Raw genomic sequence first — 18,526 nt, 5'->3', positions numbered from 1 at the left:
GCCGAGAGATAGAGAGAAGAAAAAGGAGAGGATCCCAGAAGAAAACGCAACGAAATCTTGAAGAAAAACCTTGTACAGATGCATTACTTTTCCATCGCGCTTGTCAAAGCGCGCACGTATAGCAGCTCGCACAAGCAGCGCATTCGAATCGTCTTAACCAAACACTTTCTCTCGCGTAGCGAGCGCGCAGAGCAATGCAGTACTGCTACTGTACCCGCCAAAGAGCTGCTGATGTTGCTGCTTGCTTGCTTGCTTGCTGCACGCCTTTGATCGTTGAGAGAAACTCTTTTCGCAATTTTCGAGGCCCCTTTTTTTACGCGCAAAACTTAATAAAGTAAGCGCTTCCGCATTGGCCATAATACATCCTTTAAACATTTTTTTGTATATAGACGGCTATACGACGATAAACAAAATCATCGCGAGATAATACGATCTTTTTTCTCTGTCTCTCTCGCTTTTCGACGACTACGCCGCGCGCTTCGCGATTATAATATTTCTTCGCCGCGAGCACGCCCAGACACTAATAAAAGCTCTCAACCAGTCATCGTAAGACACTTTTCTAGCTTTCCAGTCGTTGCGGCGGCCGCCGCGCGGCGTATCCGTCTTTCGAGATTTCAGCTTGCTGCTCCGCGCAGAGGTCTTTTTTTCATTCCACCAGCGCGCGCGCACACACACACACACACACACGCGCGCGCGCGTATACACGTACGCGAGTTAGAGCTCTCTGAGATCTCGCTCCGAACTTTGCAAACCATTTTTCTTGCCACCGAGTTCAGCCGCAAAAAGGAATTACGGACTGATGCGTTTATGCGACGCAATTTTAAACGGATTACCCCGGTACGCTCGCCCGCGCGCGCCTACCTCTCTCTCTTCTCGGTCGAGGTTCCCTATATGCCTCTCTAGTTGCTGCGTCCTCTCTCTCGCTCGCTCACTCACTCACTCTCTCTACGCGGATTCAAAGTACATTAGCAGGCTCGCCTTTTCTCCGCTATCGGCATGATAATATATATGTATAGCGTCTCCTATATGTATATAATACGCCTGGCCGAGCTTTAAAAGATAATTTAGTATAGCAGCTCCGGCTCTTCGCGCGAGAGCAACGCTCCTTTTTCCTTTTCTAGCGCAGTTCTGCTGCTGCTGCTGCTTCGCGCCCTCCTCCCCCTTTTTTTTCACCCGTGCCAAGGACACCTGAATTACTCTTGAATTAGCCATAGCCACGTTATAATTTAGCCGGTTTATAATTTTACGTCGTGCATTCTCTGTATCAAATACTCGTTAAAGTCCGTTATCCTTATCTTCGCTCGTTTCGCATAATTTTTTTCCCTCCTTCTTATCCGATTTTTCGCTAACGGATAAGGATCTGAGACGATTAGCCCCTCTGTGAAGTTGATGATCGTTACATCGGATCTTACGGAACGACCATTATTACACGGTTTTACAAAATGAAAAATCCGTCAAAAATGAACTCTCACGACCAGTGCCCTCGGCACAAAGTCGAGAAACAACACAGCGCGATCGCGAACAAAAGTAAAAGCCACACCGCTCTATAGAGCTGGACACGGGGACTAATTTAGCGAAATGCGCGCGCGTGTATGTGTAGTATATATTGCCACCCACGCGCGCATATATAAATGCGCTCTTGTTTTCCACAGTTTTGCTTAATTAATGGAATCATTGCGCCCGCGCGCAAAACGGTACACCCAGTGTGCCTGTGCTGCTGCTGCATTTATACATAGCCACGCTACTTTCTATACACGTATACAGCTCTCTCTCGCGCGCGCGCGAGAGTCCCCCGAGGCGCGGCTTTAATCGCTTCACCATTTGCATACCGATTATGCATCCCTCTCTCTCTCTCTTTCTCTCGCTGCAACACGTGACCTTTTGTGTATGTATGTATGTATTATATATACGTTCACGCGCTTGCGAGCCTCTCGCCGTATCCGTACGTGTGTGTATGCGTCTTTTTATTACATAAGTGAAATGCGCGTAATTAACAACTTGGTTCGTTGTGTGTGACTTACTATTTTTTAGCTGCACACGAGCTCGCGCGCTTAATAATAATGACGAGAGAGAGAGAGAGAGAGAGAGAGAGAGAGAGAGAGAGAGAGAGAGAGAGAGAGAGAGAGAGAGTTTATACCGGACCAAAATGAAATTACATTGCCGCGCGCGCTTTTTACCCGAGCCCAAGATAAATAAAGAGAGGCGGCCGCTTAAAGGCTATAATAGTGACGAATAAATACAAATTAAAAGCCAGCAGCGCGCGCTTGTTTCGTAATATACATTTCCTAAAGTCGCTGCAGGTAGAGAGGTAAAGAGCTTATGTATATTTTTTTGGGGATGGATAATGCGATTTTAATCCAACGGCCAATTATCGCGGAAAAAGAACTCTGGTGGCTGTGGCGGTGCTGGTCGTGGTGTATAAGTGCGTTAGCCGGGGTAGAAATCGTTAAAAATGTACGCGACGCCCGCCACCGAGCTTAAAAGGCGTGCGCGCTCGCTAAAACACCGTGTGAATTATCCTCGAATTAGGCCGCTAGGGTACAAAAGAAAAAGTACTTGATAGCTATATGGTGCAACAGCGCTCTAAATATATACTTTGTTTTTTTTTTCGTACACACAGGCACTGCACCACCGATTACATAGCGGTTTACGCCGGGCCGACGGTCAACAGCGCCCTGCTGAAGACCTTTTGCGGCAAGCAGAAGGGCAGTGTCACCCACGTGGGCAAGGATCTGCTGGTCGAGTTTCGCTCGGGCCCCGAGGTGGCTCCCTTCGATTACAACGGCTTCGTGGCGTCGCTGAACATGATCGAGATCACGACCGAGGCGCCGACCACGACGACGCCGACGCCCGAGACGACCAGCAAAGCCGGTAACGTGTAGCAGCGCAAATTTTTTACTCTAATATATTTATAGCTTGCGATCGATTCGTGTAAACCTCGTACTTTTATTTTCTCTCTTATTTACCGCAGTGGAACCGATGCGCACGCCCGTCTCGACGCACGACGGAAACAACAATCATACCAGGAACTCGTTGCGCGCGAAGACTTACGCGCCGCCGTCGACGTCGAGCGGCGGCGGCAATTGCGACGTGGAAGTGAGCAGCGAGCCCCATCGGTCCGGCTCGCACAGCACCAGAGGCCGAGCTCTGGCACCCACTTGCCGGCTCACCCTCATTGGCCGGGAATACGATACAGTGCTCGTGGTTATAGCCAAGTACAATCTCAGGTGAGTGAGGCGCAAGCAATGCACCGTTGAAAATATTTACATTTAAATTGATGTGCGGCTAGAGGTAGTTTTTTTCCTTCGAACAAAACATTTCGTCGATGTGATTCCGTCATTTGTGACTTAGGTGTATTACTTATACAATTACTTTTAATTTATTACTTGCAGGTTTATACATGCAGGCATTCGCCATCTAGTGGTGAAGGCAGGCTTTAGTTGTGATTGAATTATCATAATATTTCGAGCAATTAACAGACAAACTAAATCAGTATTAAATCAATAATTTTCAGTTAAAATATTTAAACTTGAGTACAGACTTACATCTTTTTCGTTAAATTTTGCTTTAAAAACATTTTCATTACTTTTTCGTATAGTTCAAGCAGAAAAAAATCAGCATCGATAAATTAATTTTCAAAAAGATTTCAAGAAAAATATACAAACGGGTGGATTATGAATTTTTCGTAAATTCGGGCTTTTTTCCTTCAATTTGCTGTCCTGCGCTTAACGCATAACATAATAATACATAATATCACGTATAACGCATGTCACCCATGTATAGTCGCATCCATATATTACATCACACGTGTAATAATCCTGGTGTAATGGTAATAGGCTTAATCGTGCGTAACGGCCTTTCGCGCGCGCTCGCGAATCTCACTCGAACTTTTTCGATTTATCACCATGCCGCGTGCTGCTGCGCGAGAAAAAGTTACACTCCTGCTGCTACTACTGTGCACGGATGGGTTTGATTATCAGTTTTTTTTTTGCGCGCGCGCGCCAACACCGTAGTGGGACGTCATTATTTTTAAATGATTCGAATCCGAGACGCTTCGATTAATACTTCATCGACGCGCATGATCGATCCGGCTGCAGTCTACGCGCGCGGCTCTGACGCGTGTAATGATTAATGCACGAAAGTCAAACGGGGCGAAAAACAAATTCCGTAACACACACGCACGCACATCCCGACGTCGGCCTCGCCGAAAACGCCATAAAAGTTGCGTCGAGCTCTTCGTGTGCGTCCGCACGTCGTTGTGCACACGATGTTATGCGCGTAGCGAGCGTATACACACAGTTTTTACGTGAAAAAAAAAGTAGTCGTCGCCGTATACATACGTACATACGTATATACGAGTCGCGTAAACGAAACTTACTCCAAAGTACACACTGCAGCGCCGTCGTCGTCGCAGCCGCCGCCACGGCACACACGAGCTGTGTATAACGTGACAGAAAAGCCATAAAGAGCCGGCTCGAAACGTAATAGTACAAACTCGAAACTACTCTCTTTCTCTGGCTCTCGGCGGCAGCGGCGAGTAAACACTCCTATATCTATACACTCGCATAGAAGTAGTAGTAGTAGTAGTGGGTAGTAATAGTAGCAGAGACTAGGCGATTGTAACCCATAGTGCAGCGCGGCGCCGGGAGTGGCAGCGGTATTAGCAATGGTAGCTGCAACGCACGCAATTGTATATATAGGCAGCAGTACTAGTACACTCGGCATAGCATAGCTCTCGCGAAGCGATAGAAAAAGAGTAAATAAGCCGACAGAGAGAGAGAGAGAGAGAGCAAAGGATCAAAAGAGAAAAGGGTAGCTAGAAAATGTTTTTTTACGCGCTTGTGTGTGGGTCGAGACTGCTTCAACGTATATACACACCTCGCGTGCAGAACTCTGTGCATATCCGGCATTGTGCGCGCGATGAAAAATGTATGCGCGTAAATTTTTAGACATATTGAGTGGCTAGTAGTGGATGGCCCGTGCAAAGCTCGCGCGCGAACGATGCGAATCCGCCGAATGTCTGTGTACGTCGGATGAAGGAAAAAAAAAGTATCGATTTTACATTGATTTATGGACGCAGTGCCGTTTTATCTTTTCTACGCGTTTTCTATGTATAATATACGAGAGAGAGAGAGAGAGAGCGCGAGTAATATGGCACGTAATATATTTCTGCCCCGCGTTTCGCGAAACTAATTAAAACTCGAATAAATTAACAAGCGCTCACGTATTTCCATTATATAAGACTTGAAAAAAAAACGTCTCCCACGCGTTCATTCGCTCGAAACGTTTCACGTGCGCGCACACACACGGTCCAATTGAGACCGAATCGAAATACTCATTTTCAAAATATACCTAGTTCTCACTTTTCAATTTTCTTTCAAAAAATCTTCGCACGCGAGTAGAGCCGTAAATGTTCGTGAGCGGCACACACACACACACGTCGTTGCCGCACAAGTAGTCCGAGTAATGATTGCATCAGACTCCGGGAGCGCGTGCACACGATTCAAAGCCGAGGGGTCTTGTCGTCTCGTGTGCGCTTTCAAAACTGATTTCAATAGAGTGAACCCGCTCTCTCTCTCTCTCTCTAGTTCTATATAGATATATGTAAAAGCCTCGGATAACCATTGGAGCCAAATCATAGCCGTACGCTTGATAAAATAATTCAAGAGAAAGAAAAGTAAACTCGATGTGCGGCGTACTTTGAAATTCATTCTGCATATGTATAAGCCACGTATACGAGCTGAATAAAATAAGCAAAGCATAGACTCTCTCTCTCTCTCTCTCTTATATAGAAAAATGTCTTATCGGTCTCTCTTCTGCTATGCACACGAACGTACAGAGATGTTTTATATGGCAGATTGAAAAAGGATGCGGGGATATCTATCGTTCGCGCATTTGGGATACATACACGCGTATACGGCGCAGCAACATAAAAATACCAATAAGTGTATGTGCGCCTCGCGCGTATTTGGAGCATGTCGGAACACTCGATATAAGTTTCATTCTTTCGAGAAAGAGAGAGAGCTCTTGTTTTTTTCTCTTTCTCTCTTAGCGAATTTCCAAACGATTTTCTAAAACATTCCTCGCTCATCTTTTTTGCTTCTGTTTTCAGTGTTCCGGACTGCGTGTCGCAGATCGAGGTTTTCGACGGACTGGTCGACAAGAAGACCGCGGCGAACGCCAAGCCCATCGGCAAAATATGCTCGCTGGAGCCGCATCTGAAGCACTCTTCGAGCCACGAGTGAGTTTATATATAGATGTATATACTAGGTGCGAACACTCTGCAATGATGGGGTGTGTGCAGAAATTGCATCGATAATACTTATGATGCAAGCTTGGGTCAGCACCCTTCGTTCGACTGGACACGCTTGTATAATGAAAAGCTCACGCACGCGCGTGCAACCTTTGACAAATGGCCATTTATATTTATGTAAAATGCGATTTGTGATTGTTATATGTGTTTATATGTACACGCGCGCAACGTTGGATTTGCTTTTGAAATTTCGAATACACGGCCAAATGTTTGCGTTGTACAATAACTGCTATATCTACGCATAGCGCGCGTACCGGAAAGAGAAGCAGAGTACCACCCCCCCGCGCGCCAACAAATACAGATGTGTCACGTAATAACATAAATGTATGCAATCACGAGCTTTATTGTTCCCTCACGCGTAGACATGTGACGTACGGATATTATGCAAGCACGTGACGCGCACGCACCGAGTCGTCGAACGCAGAGTAGCGCCATATAATGTGCACATATAGTAGGTACGATCGTGTGTGCATACGTCGAAGACGTAATTTTTTTTTTTCATTATACGTCGCATTGGATTAAGCCGGGACGTGTACTTACGCTCGCTCGTGCGATTGAATTCGATTTGTTGATGATTGCTGCTGCCGCTGCTGCTCCGAGAGCTTTCGAACACGCCACAAGCGTATGTGTCTTGTATTTACTTGCTCTCTCTATCTCTAGTGGTAGTTTAATCGTCCCAATATTGCAATTATCCGGGCAAATATTGAATTTTTGGGATATATCGATCGCTATCCGAGAGAGATTCGAGTGCCTGGGAGCGATTCAATAATTCTGCAGATGTTCCATATTTGGATACAGCACGGAGGAGCGGATATGGCAACTGTAACATCTTTCCTGTGTGTGCTGCTGCTGCTTCGGCTGTGAAAATGAGAGCCCGAGAGCTAGCAGCAGAACGAGAGGAGGGCGCGCCGCGTAGACACCGCCGGAAGCATCGGGAGGGTCAAGCCAAAATACTCGGCCACTTCCGCAACTTTGCGCTCACAGCTCGACAAGGAGTGTGAGGAGAGAGAGAGAGCAAGTGAACTCGACTCGCAGTGGTGGTGGTGTAGTGTCAAGGCGCCGCCGGGCCGGATGTTTCTTCCTTTAAACCGTATCCGAAACACGCGGGGATAAAACGAATTTTTGCCCCGCTCGCGCGTGCGATCGTGGAAATTGATATTTTCAATTTTAGCGTCGAGGATATATGAAATGAAGCGCGCGAATAGACCTATAATTCAGGATAGACAGCCGCGCGCAGTGTGGTGTGCTGTGCCATATACTACTATAGCGGCAGCGGCAAGAGCACCTGTTGCACTCAAACTTGAAATATTTTTGCCCTCGCGCGAGCAAAGTTCAAATATTTCTAACGTGCTAACCAACGCGTGTATACGCTCGTCATCTAATGGCTCGATCGATGGAGTGAGTGCATTGCTGCGCCGCGTGTCGCGTGTTACGTACGTATGTGTGTCCCGAAACTCGAGTTATCGGCAAAATTGACTAGTACTCGTGAAAATTATGAAAATAGGAAATTTCCAATCAACCGCACGAGATGCTTATTATACACTTATGTGCCGTAGTTAGTACGTGCGTCATACGCGTGTAAGCAGCCACGAAAACGGAATTCAATCTCGGCATGTATTGTGTCTGTGAAATGCAAAACAGCTTTTTGATGGTAATCGATATCTCGCAGATGCCAACATCATCTTGAATCTCAATTGTAATCGAGCCCTATCCTTCCTTCTTCTTCCTTCGGGCTCCTCCCTCCTCCTGCTGCTGCCGTCGAGTCGTACGCACCCCCCCTTTTACATGTACAGCGTCATCCGCCTCTTTATCTCATCTAAATTCGAATTGCAGCCGAATGTATATGGAGCAGGCAGCTGTATATACCTATATATACCTAGACACACGACGGAGTATTGTGCGCGAAAACTCAGTGCTCTCTCTCTCTCTGTCTCTCACTCTCTAACTCACTCACTCTGCGAGTAAGAGAAAGAGCTAGAGAGAGAGAGAAGGATGAGACAATGGAGGCCCGTACCGTGTGCATAATGGATTCAAGATGAGGAACTTTGTCTCGCGAAATTTTAGGCGCGATGGGGGGAGAGAGTGAGAGAGAGATTGATTTATTCAAGTATCCGTGTGCATGGCTCACGCTAAATGAAGCGTTTTTGTTGGCCTTTAATATTATGAAGAGCTTCGGAGTTTGAGGAGTTTGTGTGTGCACGTATGCGTGTGTATGCGCGCGCGTGTGTGTGCGAGAAAGGCGAGAGACAGCAAGAGGCAGAGAGAGAGAGTGAGTGAGAAGTGCTAGTTTGCCGAAGTTAAATTTTGACGAACTTTGAAGTTTCATTCGATTGACTATTGGACGACGAGCAACTTTTCGAAGGTGTCGCGTTGACTAGTGGTATAATGGCGATTGTCATTTCTCCTCGTGTAGTATTGCGTTTTATAATTCCAATCCAATGCGATAAAAATTATGGCTAATTTTTTTTTGTTACAGGCACGTGGAAAAGAAGAAATACTCGTCCAGCAGCAGAAACTTGACAATCTTATTGACCAAAGGCAGCGACTACGACTTCATGGACGTGTCGTACTCTTTTCGCAACGGTAAGTATTAATGCTGTGCTGACGATGATCGAATGAAGGTTGAGCATTATGCATCGTACGCAGCTGCGCATCGAGTTATTCTCGCGCCAGATTCTGTGATCCGAAAACGAAGTCAATTTGCAATTGCATAAGCCAAATTAGTTTCTCAATTCCCGCATCTCGTAACTCGCTTCTCTCTGTACGCTCTATACAAAAGCTTCCATCCCCCTTTAGAAATCGACACTTAGAGATCCCAGAGCGTATTAGCAGCAGCAGCAGAAGCAGCAGCAGTGGCTGCAGTAGCAACAGCAGCAGCAGCAGCAGCAGCAGTAGCAGTAGCGGCAACAGCAGCAAGCTAAGAGCTTAATCTCGTTAACGAAAGTCTCATCCGACGCGCGCGCGCGCGATCGTTAAACGAGAGCAACCGAGTAATTAGGTGTCAAAGGTATGACTCTCGAGTGTCACTGATACTTCTATATATAGAGAAGCTGCATCTAGAGACTTTGAGGAGCTTGATAGTCTTGTAGTTCTGCGTATAATGCAGTTAAGATGGTTTCACCGCGCTCGCTCCACAATCGGCTTTTTCCTTCTTTTTTTTCTACTCTCCCCGCGCGTCTTTTTCATTTTTTATCAAAAGAATCAAAAGAATTTTTCAAGTGGCCAGTCGCTTTAATGTTTAATCTAGATTCGACGCGATTAAGCTACAATATCAATGCGATGCATCACTCGGAACCAATCAGCGCAGTGCAAATGACTCTTCCCCGCGTCCCAGAAAGTGAACAAAAAATATAAAGAGCTTAATTAGTGAATGCACATTTTTTTTGCTGTTAGCGCGCGCGCTTGCGAGCACAATTATTCCTAAGCGCTGCGAGAAAAAAAAATTTCCAATCGTTTAGCCCCATGTTTCACGTTTTTTCTGACTTTTCTATCTACTAAATACGATTCGAGGCAGTAATTCCAAATAAGCACATCGATGTACACGCGCAACTTTTTTGTGCGCACAAAAACTACAAGAAAAACTTGTACTACTACTACACTGGCTCTCTGTATGTGTTACATACGTCTGCCTCTTTCCCTCTCTCTACCTCTCGCTCTCTCTCTCTAGAGAGAAAGAGGATAGTACAAGCGCTTTTACCAGACTCCTCTCTCTCTCTCTGTGCGGGGCTAAAAAAAACTAATCCAGCCATTAGTTCGTATGAACTGACAAGCTCCCGCAAGCTATCCTTTTGTTGTAGACGAATTCCAATCAAGCCGAGTACCAGAGCTCGCCTCTGCTCTGCTGCTGCTGCTGCTGCTGCTGCTGCTGCTGCTACGTGCGCACATTCTCGCGACCTAGCCATCGAAAAATGTTAACTTTGTTACTGCTGCTGCTGCTGCTGCAGACAAAAAAGACTGACGGACGTCGAGTATAACATACATGCAGAGCGTACATCGGATGCTATCCGTAAAGATAATCAACCGAGTTGTGTATTGTACCAAACGATGCTTCCAAAAACAACAACAAAAAAACCCCTTTTATTACTCAATTTTTGATTTTCGCTGCGATCCATACCCTCGGTATACACGCACCACGAATTAATGCGCCGCCGTCGCCGTTTTCACAGATTTCGTGACGGAGCGAGAGACGTCGACTCAGCAGGCTAAAACTTACTGCGACGTGGAGTACTACGGGCGTAGTTCGCCAAAAGCAGGAATGGTGCTTCATCCGAAGATGGATCGTTTCAGTTCTGAATCCGGCAACGTCAAGTGCAAGCAGCATTTCATACCAGCTGCCAATCAAGCTGTCATCATAACGGTAACTTTTGACGAGATATAGTATATGCAATGCTTTCTCTCTCTCTGAGAGAATTTACGCGCGAATAAAATTTGAATAACCATCTCTCTCTCTCGTTGTTTGTTGCCGATGCTCATTTTTGTTTCTCTCGCCCGTACATATACACGATGTACTACTATACACAGCTGAACAGCACTATGAACCAAACTTCGGAGAGTCGCTGCACCACACTGTGCGGAGATCAGGGCTGCAGATGTGCCAGCGACGAAGCACTCGACAACATCGACCATTTGCTCCTTGTCTCGCAGAATCTTGGCAACGTTCTCGCTTGTCTCTGCGGTAACAATCGGGTAAGCTCTCCCTGTCTTTCTTCCCATCCTCTCTACTCTCCTCTCCTTTCTCCTTCTATCTCTTCGTTTAATTCCTCGTGAACGAAAAGTAAAAAAAAAAAATCGAAAAACTTGTTTGAAATTCATCGAAAAGAGATGCGCCTGACGATGGAGACCACCATCCCCCATATATCTCTAACCGACGGCCCTTCTTTTTTTCTGCCCACACACAGGACTGGCTGCCCGTGGAATTCTGGAGCACGTCTCCGGTATACATCGAATGGTCGCGCTCGAGCCACACCGGCTGGAATTTAACGGCCGAGTACAAATTTGCCGAGGACAATTTGTGCGGGGCTCACGAGGCGGCTCTAGATAGATTGGAAGGTGGTGACATTTTGGCCGGTCACTCGGCGAATTTCAGTTTCGCCCTCAATCATTATTACCAGCAGAAGTGCACTTACATCATCGATTCGCCGCCCCAGCGTGAACTCGTCATTACGATCGAGTCGAATCAGACCAGTCAGTATCGAAGCCAGTTCAGCAGCATGCAGAAATTATTATCGAAACGCTCGTACGCGCGCGATGACGATTGCGGACGGCCGACTACATCCGGCGGTTTTACGCGTCATTAAGAGGGTGTGCGAGAGGAGATCGGAATCTTGTTAAATTTTGCAATGAAATGATCATGAAGTCCAGAATCGGAGAAGTACGAGAATCGGCCATGTAAATACGGAAAAAGAGCTTCGGAAGCGGTGCAATAATGGAACGTTTTTTTCTCGAGTTTTCACTCGAGTTCGTGCGATATTTTTTTGGTCACGTCGACGATATTGCAGTAGTGTACGAGATGATACTTACACGCAGACACGTGCTTTTTCCCGTATAACCCGGGTTTGGAAAATTTTCCGACATTCTGGATTCAACTATTTTTATTTGAAATAGCTAAGCTATGCGCGATTTAACACGTGGGCTTATTATTTATGGCTTTGCAGCAGCATATCAAACTTCGGAAATAAATTTGCACGAAAAAATTTTCGCGCGTGCGGAGAATGAATATACTTGGAAAACGATGAGGAGGGGCCTATAGAAAAGTTACCTCGTAAACCTTACATAAAAAGACTAAACCGGTCAACGTAGCGACCGCGCATAGAATACGTAGTTTCATATTTCTTCCCGTGGTATATTAGTCTTTATTGTCTCTGTAGGAACGTAAAATAAATTCAAAATGTAATTTCAATGCTTTGTTCTCGCATAATTCTGTTTATTTAAATAAATTTCCCTTCAACCTGCAGGACCATGCTCGGCTTGGAATTTAACGATCCACGAGTATAACAAGACATCGCCAAATCCGGAAGGACCAAGATTACACACGTTTTGTCCTCGCGACATCTCTAGAAACTTCACAATTGAACCCGAGCTTCGCTCCGTTATAGTCAAGTGAGTTCATTATTTTTCATTATCAAATGAAACGGTATTCATAAAATGGCTTGATTTTTCTTGAAATCATTTTCTTTTATTTTTCCAAGAAATTTTCTTTAAATTCCATCAAGCACTTCAAAAAAGTAACAGCTTCGCTTCACTATTAATGAGATTACTCGCTCTGTAATGTAACTCCTCCTTTCAAACAGCGAGCATAATGAACTTAGCAGCATGCGAAATCCATTTAACGTCGACATTTTTCCTTGAATTGTTTTTTACCAGGCTGCAAGCACTTGGCAGAACTGCTCCACGATATACGCTGCGCTGGCGCAGTCACACGGCTAATTCGACGCGTCGTGGTAAAAATCTCGCAGGGCTCAGTAATAACATCGCCCTGGCAAGTGCTTCCTCGAGTCGGATTATCAGCTGCTGTCGTCTTGTAATTTTTGCCATATTATTTGCAAACTTTGCTCGAACAATGGTGATATTTTAATGAAGAGAACAATGCAAACAATAAGTGTGGCAATTAATTCGAACGAGCATTCGGATGTTGTTTCTTCATCTTCTAACTGAAGAAAAGGTTGTACAGAGCAATAATTTTAGATAAATTATCGCTTCGCTTGACTGTAGAGACGATCATTTTGATTTATGTGAATTGAACGAATATTTGAAAAGACTGCAATGTTATAAGGAGGGGAAAAGTATAGTACGAATTTCTTACGATAAATAATCGTGTCCATTTAAGCTGCAATAAATTGAATTTATTGCGAGCCTTACTATTATACTTATAGAATTAAATTGAAGGAAAAAACCTAAGATAAATCTGGTCAAAACTAGATGAAATTATCACAGTGTTTCGAATTCAAAGATTATCGAAAAAAAATTATGTAAATATAAGGTACGTAATGAATAAATGTATATTATACCCTTTGCTCAACAGAGCTAATTATGTAAAAAAATTATTCTATTAGTATAAATTTCATGAAATTGATAAACATCGAACTAAATATGTCGTGAACATATTATGAATTGATAAAATTGATTTAAAAAATGAAAATGGTCCTAAATGTAAATAGCAAATTGAAGGTAATCGGAAGACGTATTCGCGAGAAAATGTAAAATTGTGGTGACATGAAATTGCGTAAATGCAAAGATTGTAAATTTCAGTTAATTTTTATTGACCCTAAATTTTATTCGTAAAAGTATAATGATTGAAATAAAAGTTTCACGTGTAAACATTTTTAAGTGAATTCAATACTTGTCTAGAAATCTAGAGCGACGAACTATCGTATACCGAGATAAACTGCTTCAAAAATTTACTATGTTTCCTGAGGAATATACTCAAAATGTAACTGAGAAATATACTCAAAAATTCTTATAAAAATGAACATGTTACATAATAATAAAAATAACTATGAAACATGGTAATTTTTTCTCAGTCTAAACAATCGTTTTGATATTTATTTTTGTACCTAAACAAATGATCATTCATCAATCGTTGTAAATTTACTTCATCTTTTTTTAACCGATCATTTTTATTAATGATGATTAGTTACTTCAATATGTACTATGACACGTTACTACATTATCATTATAAAAATGTAAATTTGTACTTAATACACTCGCAACCTTAATAAAGAATAGGAAAAAAATATTATTATATGACATAAAAATAAAAATATACTACTTGCAAAATTACTCGAACAGTTTAACATACCGGGCCTATACTTATTCTAATTAGTGTTTTTTTTTCGATAATGTATTTAAATAAAATAATCGTGAGTTTTTCGTTTATCAAAAACATTTCTTTAGAAATAATAGTTTTTAGCTTAAAACATGTGTAAATTTCAAAATTAAGGAAAAACTTAGTTAAGGCAGCATCAAAATTTAAGAACAAAAAATAATTTTTTCTTTATGATACTTATAGTCATCAAGTCATTAATGCATCAAGTTTGTACTTTAGTTTCATTGATTCAACACAATGAATTTCGAGTATTTTGTGTACGTGTGCGTTTGGACACTCCCTTCCGTTTGATTCTAAAACGTAAGTGAGTGTACATGTAAGATTTTCTAATTGAAAGGATTTGTATATAATGAAAAAACTGAATTTATACTTTTACCCTACTCAATTTCCAATGCATTATGTAATGGATAAAAATAACATCAGATCGGATGAAATTTTTATAAGACGTGACAGATCCTGCGACTAATAAATTAAGAGTTTAAGGTTGTAAAGTTCTATGGAAGCAAGAATAAAAAAATGATAAAATAGAATATAGTATAAATGTCGATTAATCGGCTGTAACGATAAATATTTATATTGGAGAGTGCAAACGAGTGTATTTTAATGAACGAGCTTCTTTTACCGTAAGCAGAGCACTCCATTTTTGTTATTATAATGCATCCGATTACTGTCCAGAATTATTCAACATTATTCATCTGACTAAAATTATAAAGTAAAATCATTTTTTCATGCTGAATAAAATGCAATTTGTATTCAGACTAATTGCTAACAAATTCTGGACAAGTAATCGTCGATAAAAAATTTATTGATTATTATTAAGAAACCACAATAGAACTCTAAAACATATTGAAACACTATTAATGTATAAATTTTAAAGATAAGTAGCGTATTATAAATATTAAATGAATTGTGAAATAAATAAAAGAAATGAAATTTTAATTACCTGCGTTGGTAAAAAAAAGTACATGATCGTAGAAAGCAATCTTTTTACTTCTGCGCGTGAATTTTTAATGAATAGCTGAATTTTATGTGTATTCCTCGGTGTTTTTTTTTTGCTTCGAAGTATTATGTTTTAAAAAGAAATTTAGCTACATAAAATATATTGATTGCACACTTTTACCTATCCCAAGATTAGATATTTCCTATTTCATGCTCTTCATTTGAAAATTAGTAGTTATTGATATTAGTTTTATGAATTGTTCGTCCAAGATGCAGATGATAAATAAAAAAATATGAACTTGAATTTTCTAAGTGTATGAAATTATTTATTCAAACAACATTAGTATTATTATATTGCAACGGAATTTTGAATTTTAGGAATAAGAATAATGTACTCCTGAAGGATTTCAGCGCGATAATCGCAAGACCGGCTATTAATCTCTACGTTCAACCATCTAAACGTACTTATTCTCTTCGATGTTGACAACGGTTATGGTTGGACAAGCGACTTTCATTCATTACAATATGCAGCTAATATTCATCTTTTAGCGTAAGATCATTTTAATCAAAACTTAGTATCAAATGGATACAGACCAAAATATCAAACATATAATCTAAACAGGTCATTGACAAAAAAAACAAAAATTACTGACATTTTCAGAAATAATTATCATAACGCTAATGAAACAACTGAATTCATTCCGAATCTATGTCCGATGTTTCAATAATCAGCATGTCTTCTTTGCTATCATCTACATTTTCTACAAAATTTTTATCTCTTCTTGTTGAATTGGACTTCGAAATTAACTCAAAATATTTTTTTAGTGCTAGATTTACTTCCTTCTCCAGATCATCAACTTGTTGTGATAGTTCGGATATAGTTTGGAGTAACCACAAACTATTTTCCTTTGATAATACTTTTGCTCTGCGTACACGCCTACGATGTCTTATTTGCGGAAGGCCCAATGAGTTACCAGTTTCCTGAAAAATAAAGTCGTAGAATTCTTTTCTTTAATGATATTTCACGGCAAATGAAAATAACATTCTACCGATGCAGAGTAACGAATTGATTTTTTTTTAATATTTTCATTTTTGTAGACAATCAGATTCCAACAATTTTAACGAATTTTTTCAGATCGATACTCAAAATCGTTCACGAAGTTGTAAATTACTTTATAAGTACATGTACATAATATTTCTGGAAATGAAACGTTCTAAAGTGCGTAAGACAGACAAGTACACCAACGTAAATATCTAACCCGCTCAGGTTTGTTTACGTCCACGGTGTTCCATATACACGAGGCCACTGTATTGTTATCATAGGAAATCGAGATGCACGACAAGCAAAACAGACAACTTAGATCGAATGCGAATAAATATTTTTTTACCACGAAGCATTGCCGAAATCTACAGGTGATCTGTGTCTGAGCTCCGTCAATCCGTGAACTTGAGCTGCAATTCTCCTCTGCAATTTCGGAGTCCTCCAAGATTGTTCTGCTCATCGCGACACTTTGTATCTTCGTACTGCGTCTTAGTATTCACTTGATGCTAAATTGTAAGATTGTAAGATATATTTAATAATTGGACGGCTTTTACTTCTGACAGTAACATATGAAGGATTATTCGAAATGCGAATAAATAATTTACTCGATAATTAGTAAACATTTTCAAAGCACAAAAGTAAAATTGATCAAAATTTCTTTTCTAGTTTAACTATTTTTTTTCAAAAATCTTTGTGAGAGCGGAAAAGTTTTCAATATAAAAGTACTATTTATTATAAATTTAGTTAATCAATGAAGATCAGTTAAAAAATAATACATTTTAATCTACCTCTGACATCCACTTGCAATAAAAAAAACAATTGTTACTCACTGAAACTCCAAGTTCATTCGTTTGCTTCAGCACTAATGAAACAAAAATTCACAGGTTAGATAAAGACCTTCAAGCTCAAACTGCTCAAGTGTTGTTTTGAATGACAGATACAATATATTAATTCCGTGACTGCTGGCTCATACGCACTTTCATGAGTTATCGAGTCACTTTGAGGGGGAGTTAGAGGGCGACCAAACGCTCTTCGTATTCTTTCAAAAAGTGTGAGAGAGGGAGAGGATACATCTCCTAATTGTATATCTCTTACCCCTTCCTCGTTAGCTGTCTAGTTTGAGGAAAGATCCTCTTCGATTTATGGCTACCGGGTACCGTTGCAATGTGATACTGCTAATGTGCAATTACAATTTTTTTATTTATTTCCTAAAGTGAGATCAAGTCTCATTATCTTTTATTGGTCGCAAAATGCAAAACTAATTTTAATTTTATCTGAACCAATTAAAAGAATGTAATGTAATTCAGAAGATGATATATTTTGCTCGCGTTTCGCGATCGCATATCAATCACTTGTGAACATTCTTGGAATATTCAATGAGATGAAATCGACGTAGATGCGTAATTCGTTGATGAGAAATTAATGGTAATTACTCCATTTGGAACGTTTCAAATATCAATAATTGATCTATGATTGAAATCTTTTCTTTGACAAACCAGAATTAGCAATAAATGAAGATTTATGTGATCGCTTATGAAAATGAATTAATTAATTCTCGGCCTGTTAATGTATTCAATTTAGAACGAAGACAATAGATTTAATTATGTAATGATAGTATAAAAATGTTCATAAAACTGTTTGATAAAAATAAATCAGTGATTGTCGAGTTGATGTATTCGATTCATTTCAACCAAACATCCAAAATATAGTCGGATAAAGGAATAGAACTCACATAATATGTAAAATTAACTATTGGCTCCATGAGTAAAGTAAGCTCTGGTGCGCCTCAGATAGTAAACCTCATTGAAACTATAATGAAAGTGCCGGATTTATGAGAGTGTAAAATTATATTATCATAAATTTATGAAGAATGGATTCAATTAAAGTGATATGCTATACTTAGTTTGTATTTGAGTTGTTGCGACTATTCATTGAAAAATCATCCATCAAGTGATGCAATTCGATCTTTAGAAATGAGAATTGTATGTTATATGTACGTGCTAGATGTTTATATATATGTGACACCGTAAATAGTCAATTGTTTGATATAATAAAAAGGAAAAACCGAATAAATTGGGATACAGCGTGGGTGATTTACTTGAATTATTTCCCTCTTTTAACTCCTCATTTATTTTAATTAATAATTAGAATGGTTAGGATGAGGTAATAAAAAATTCGTTGCTCTTTTTTTAAAAACAAATATATTTTATTTAACAGCTTTAAAAAAATTCTCCTATGAATCTAAAATATAAATCAAAAAGTTGTACACCTCTTCGATTGAAATGTGACAATTTTCTTTTCCCAAGCCAATTAATTGGTAATGTGATTCTTTTTACCATGGAGTACAAATACTAAGGAAAAATTCAATATTTATTCATTTATAATATGGTATTTTGGAGATTTCTTC

At 40.7% G+C, this 18,526-nt stretch overlaps 2 protein-coding genes across 3 annotated transcripts in view; one reads left to right on the top strand and one right to left on the bottom strand.

The window, feature by feature from the left end:
- LOC106659717 overlaps positions 1-15,018 on the top strand; it is an 80,368-nt gene extending 65,350 nt beyond the window's left edge. Inside the window, exons 8-16 of the mRNA XM_023463087.1 lie at positions 2,621-2,871; positions 2,972-3,227; positions 6,113-6,241; positions 8,790-8,896; positions 10,480-10,670; positions 10,835-10,999; positions 11,212-11,497; positions 12,268-12,412; positions 12,677-15,018. Coding sequence (XP_023318855.1) covers positions 2,621-2,871; positions 2,972-3,227; positions 6,113-6,241; positions 8,790-8,896; positions 10,480-10,670; positions 10,835-10,999; positions 11,212-11,497; positions 12,268-12,412; positions 12,677-12,887 — 1,741 coding nt within the window. The 3' untranslated portion in view covers positions 12,888-15,018. The remainder of the gene's footprint in view (positions 1-2,620; positions 2,872-2,971; positions 3,228-6,112; positions 6,242-8,789; positions 8,897-10,479; positions 10,671-10,834; positions 11,000-11,211; positions 11,498-12,267; positions 12,413-12,676) is intronic.
- Positions 15,019-15,408: 390 nt separating this feature from the next.
- On the bottom strand, positions 15,409-17,268 carry LOC106659715. Of its 2 annotated transcripts, XM_023463077.1 has the most exons (3): positions 16,950-17,268; positions 16,466-16,625; positions 15,409-16,058 (listed from the first exon to the last, which is right to left on the bottom strand). In XM_023463077.1, the coding sequence occupies exons 2-3, from the start codon at positions 16,577-16,579 to the stop codon at positions 15,774-15,776; spliced, it is 399 nt and encodes a 132-aa protein (XP_023318845.1). In that variant the 5' UTR covers positions 16,580-16,625; positions 16,950-17,268; the 3' UTR covers positions 15,409-15,773. The 2 variants fall into 2 exon arrangements, with proteins under 2 accessions (XP_023318845.1, XP_014237880.1); XM_014382394.2 differs by lacking the exon at positions 16,950-17,268 and having other exon boundaries at positions 16,466-16,728.
- Between the last annotated feature and the right edge of the window lie 1,258 nt (positions 17,269-18,526).

Source organism: Trichogramma pretiosum, unplaced genomic scaffold (assembly GCF_000599845.2).
Source record: "Trichogramma pretiosum strain Unisexual culture from Peru unplaced genomic scaffold, Tpre_2.0 scaffold19, whole genome shotgun sequence".
Taxonomy (NCBI): domain Eukaryota; kingdom Metazoa; phylum Arthropoda; class Insecta; order Hymenoptera; family Trichogrammatidae; genus Trichogramma; species Trichogramma pretiosum.
This window is presented reverse-complemented; position numbering and strand designations above follow the sequence as displayed.

Excerpts from the sequence above, each read along its gene's own strand:
- LOC106659715 (XM_023463077.1), bottom strand. The coding sequence starts at position 16,579 with ATGAGCAGAACAATCTTGGAGGACTCCGAAATTGCAGAGGAGAATTGC. Across the intron at positions 16,059-16,465 it reads GATTTCGGCAATGCTTCGTG|GAAACTGGTAACTCATTGGG; the intron begins GTAAAAAAATAT and ends TTTATTTTTCAG.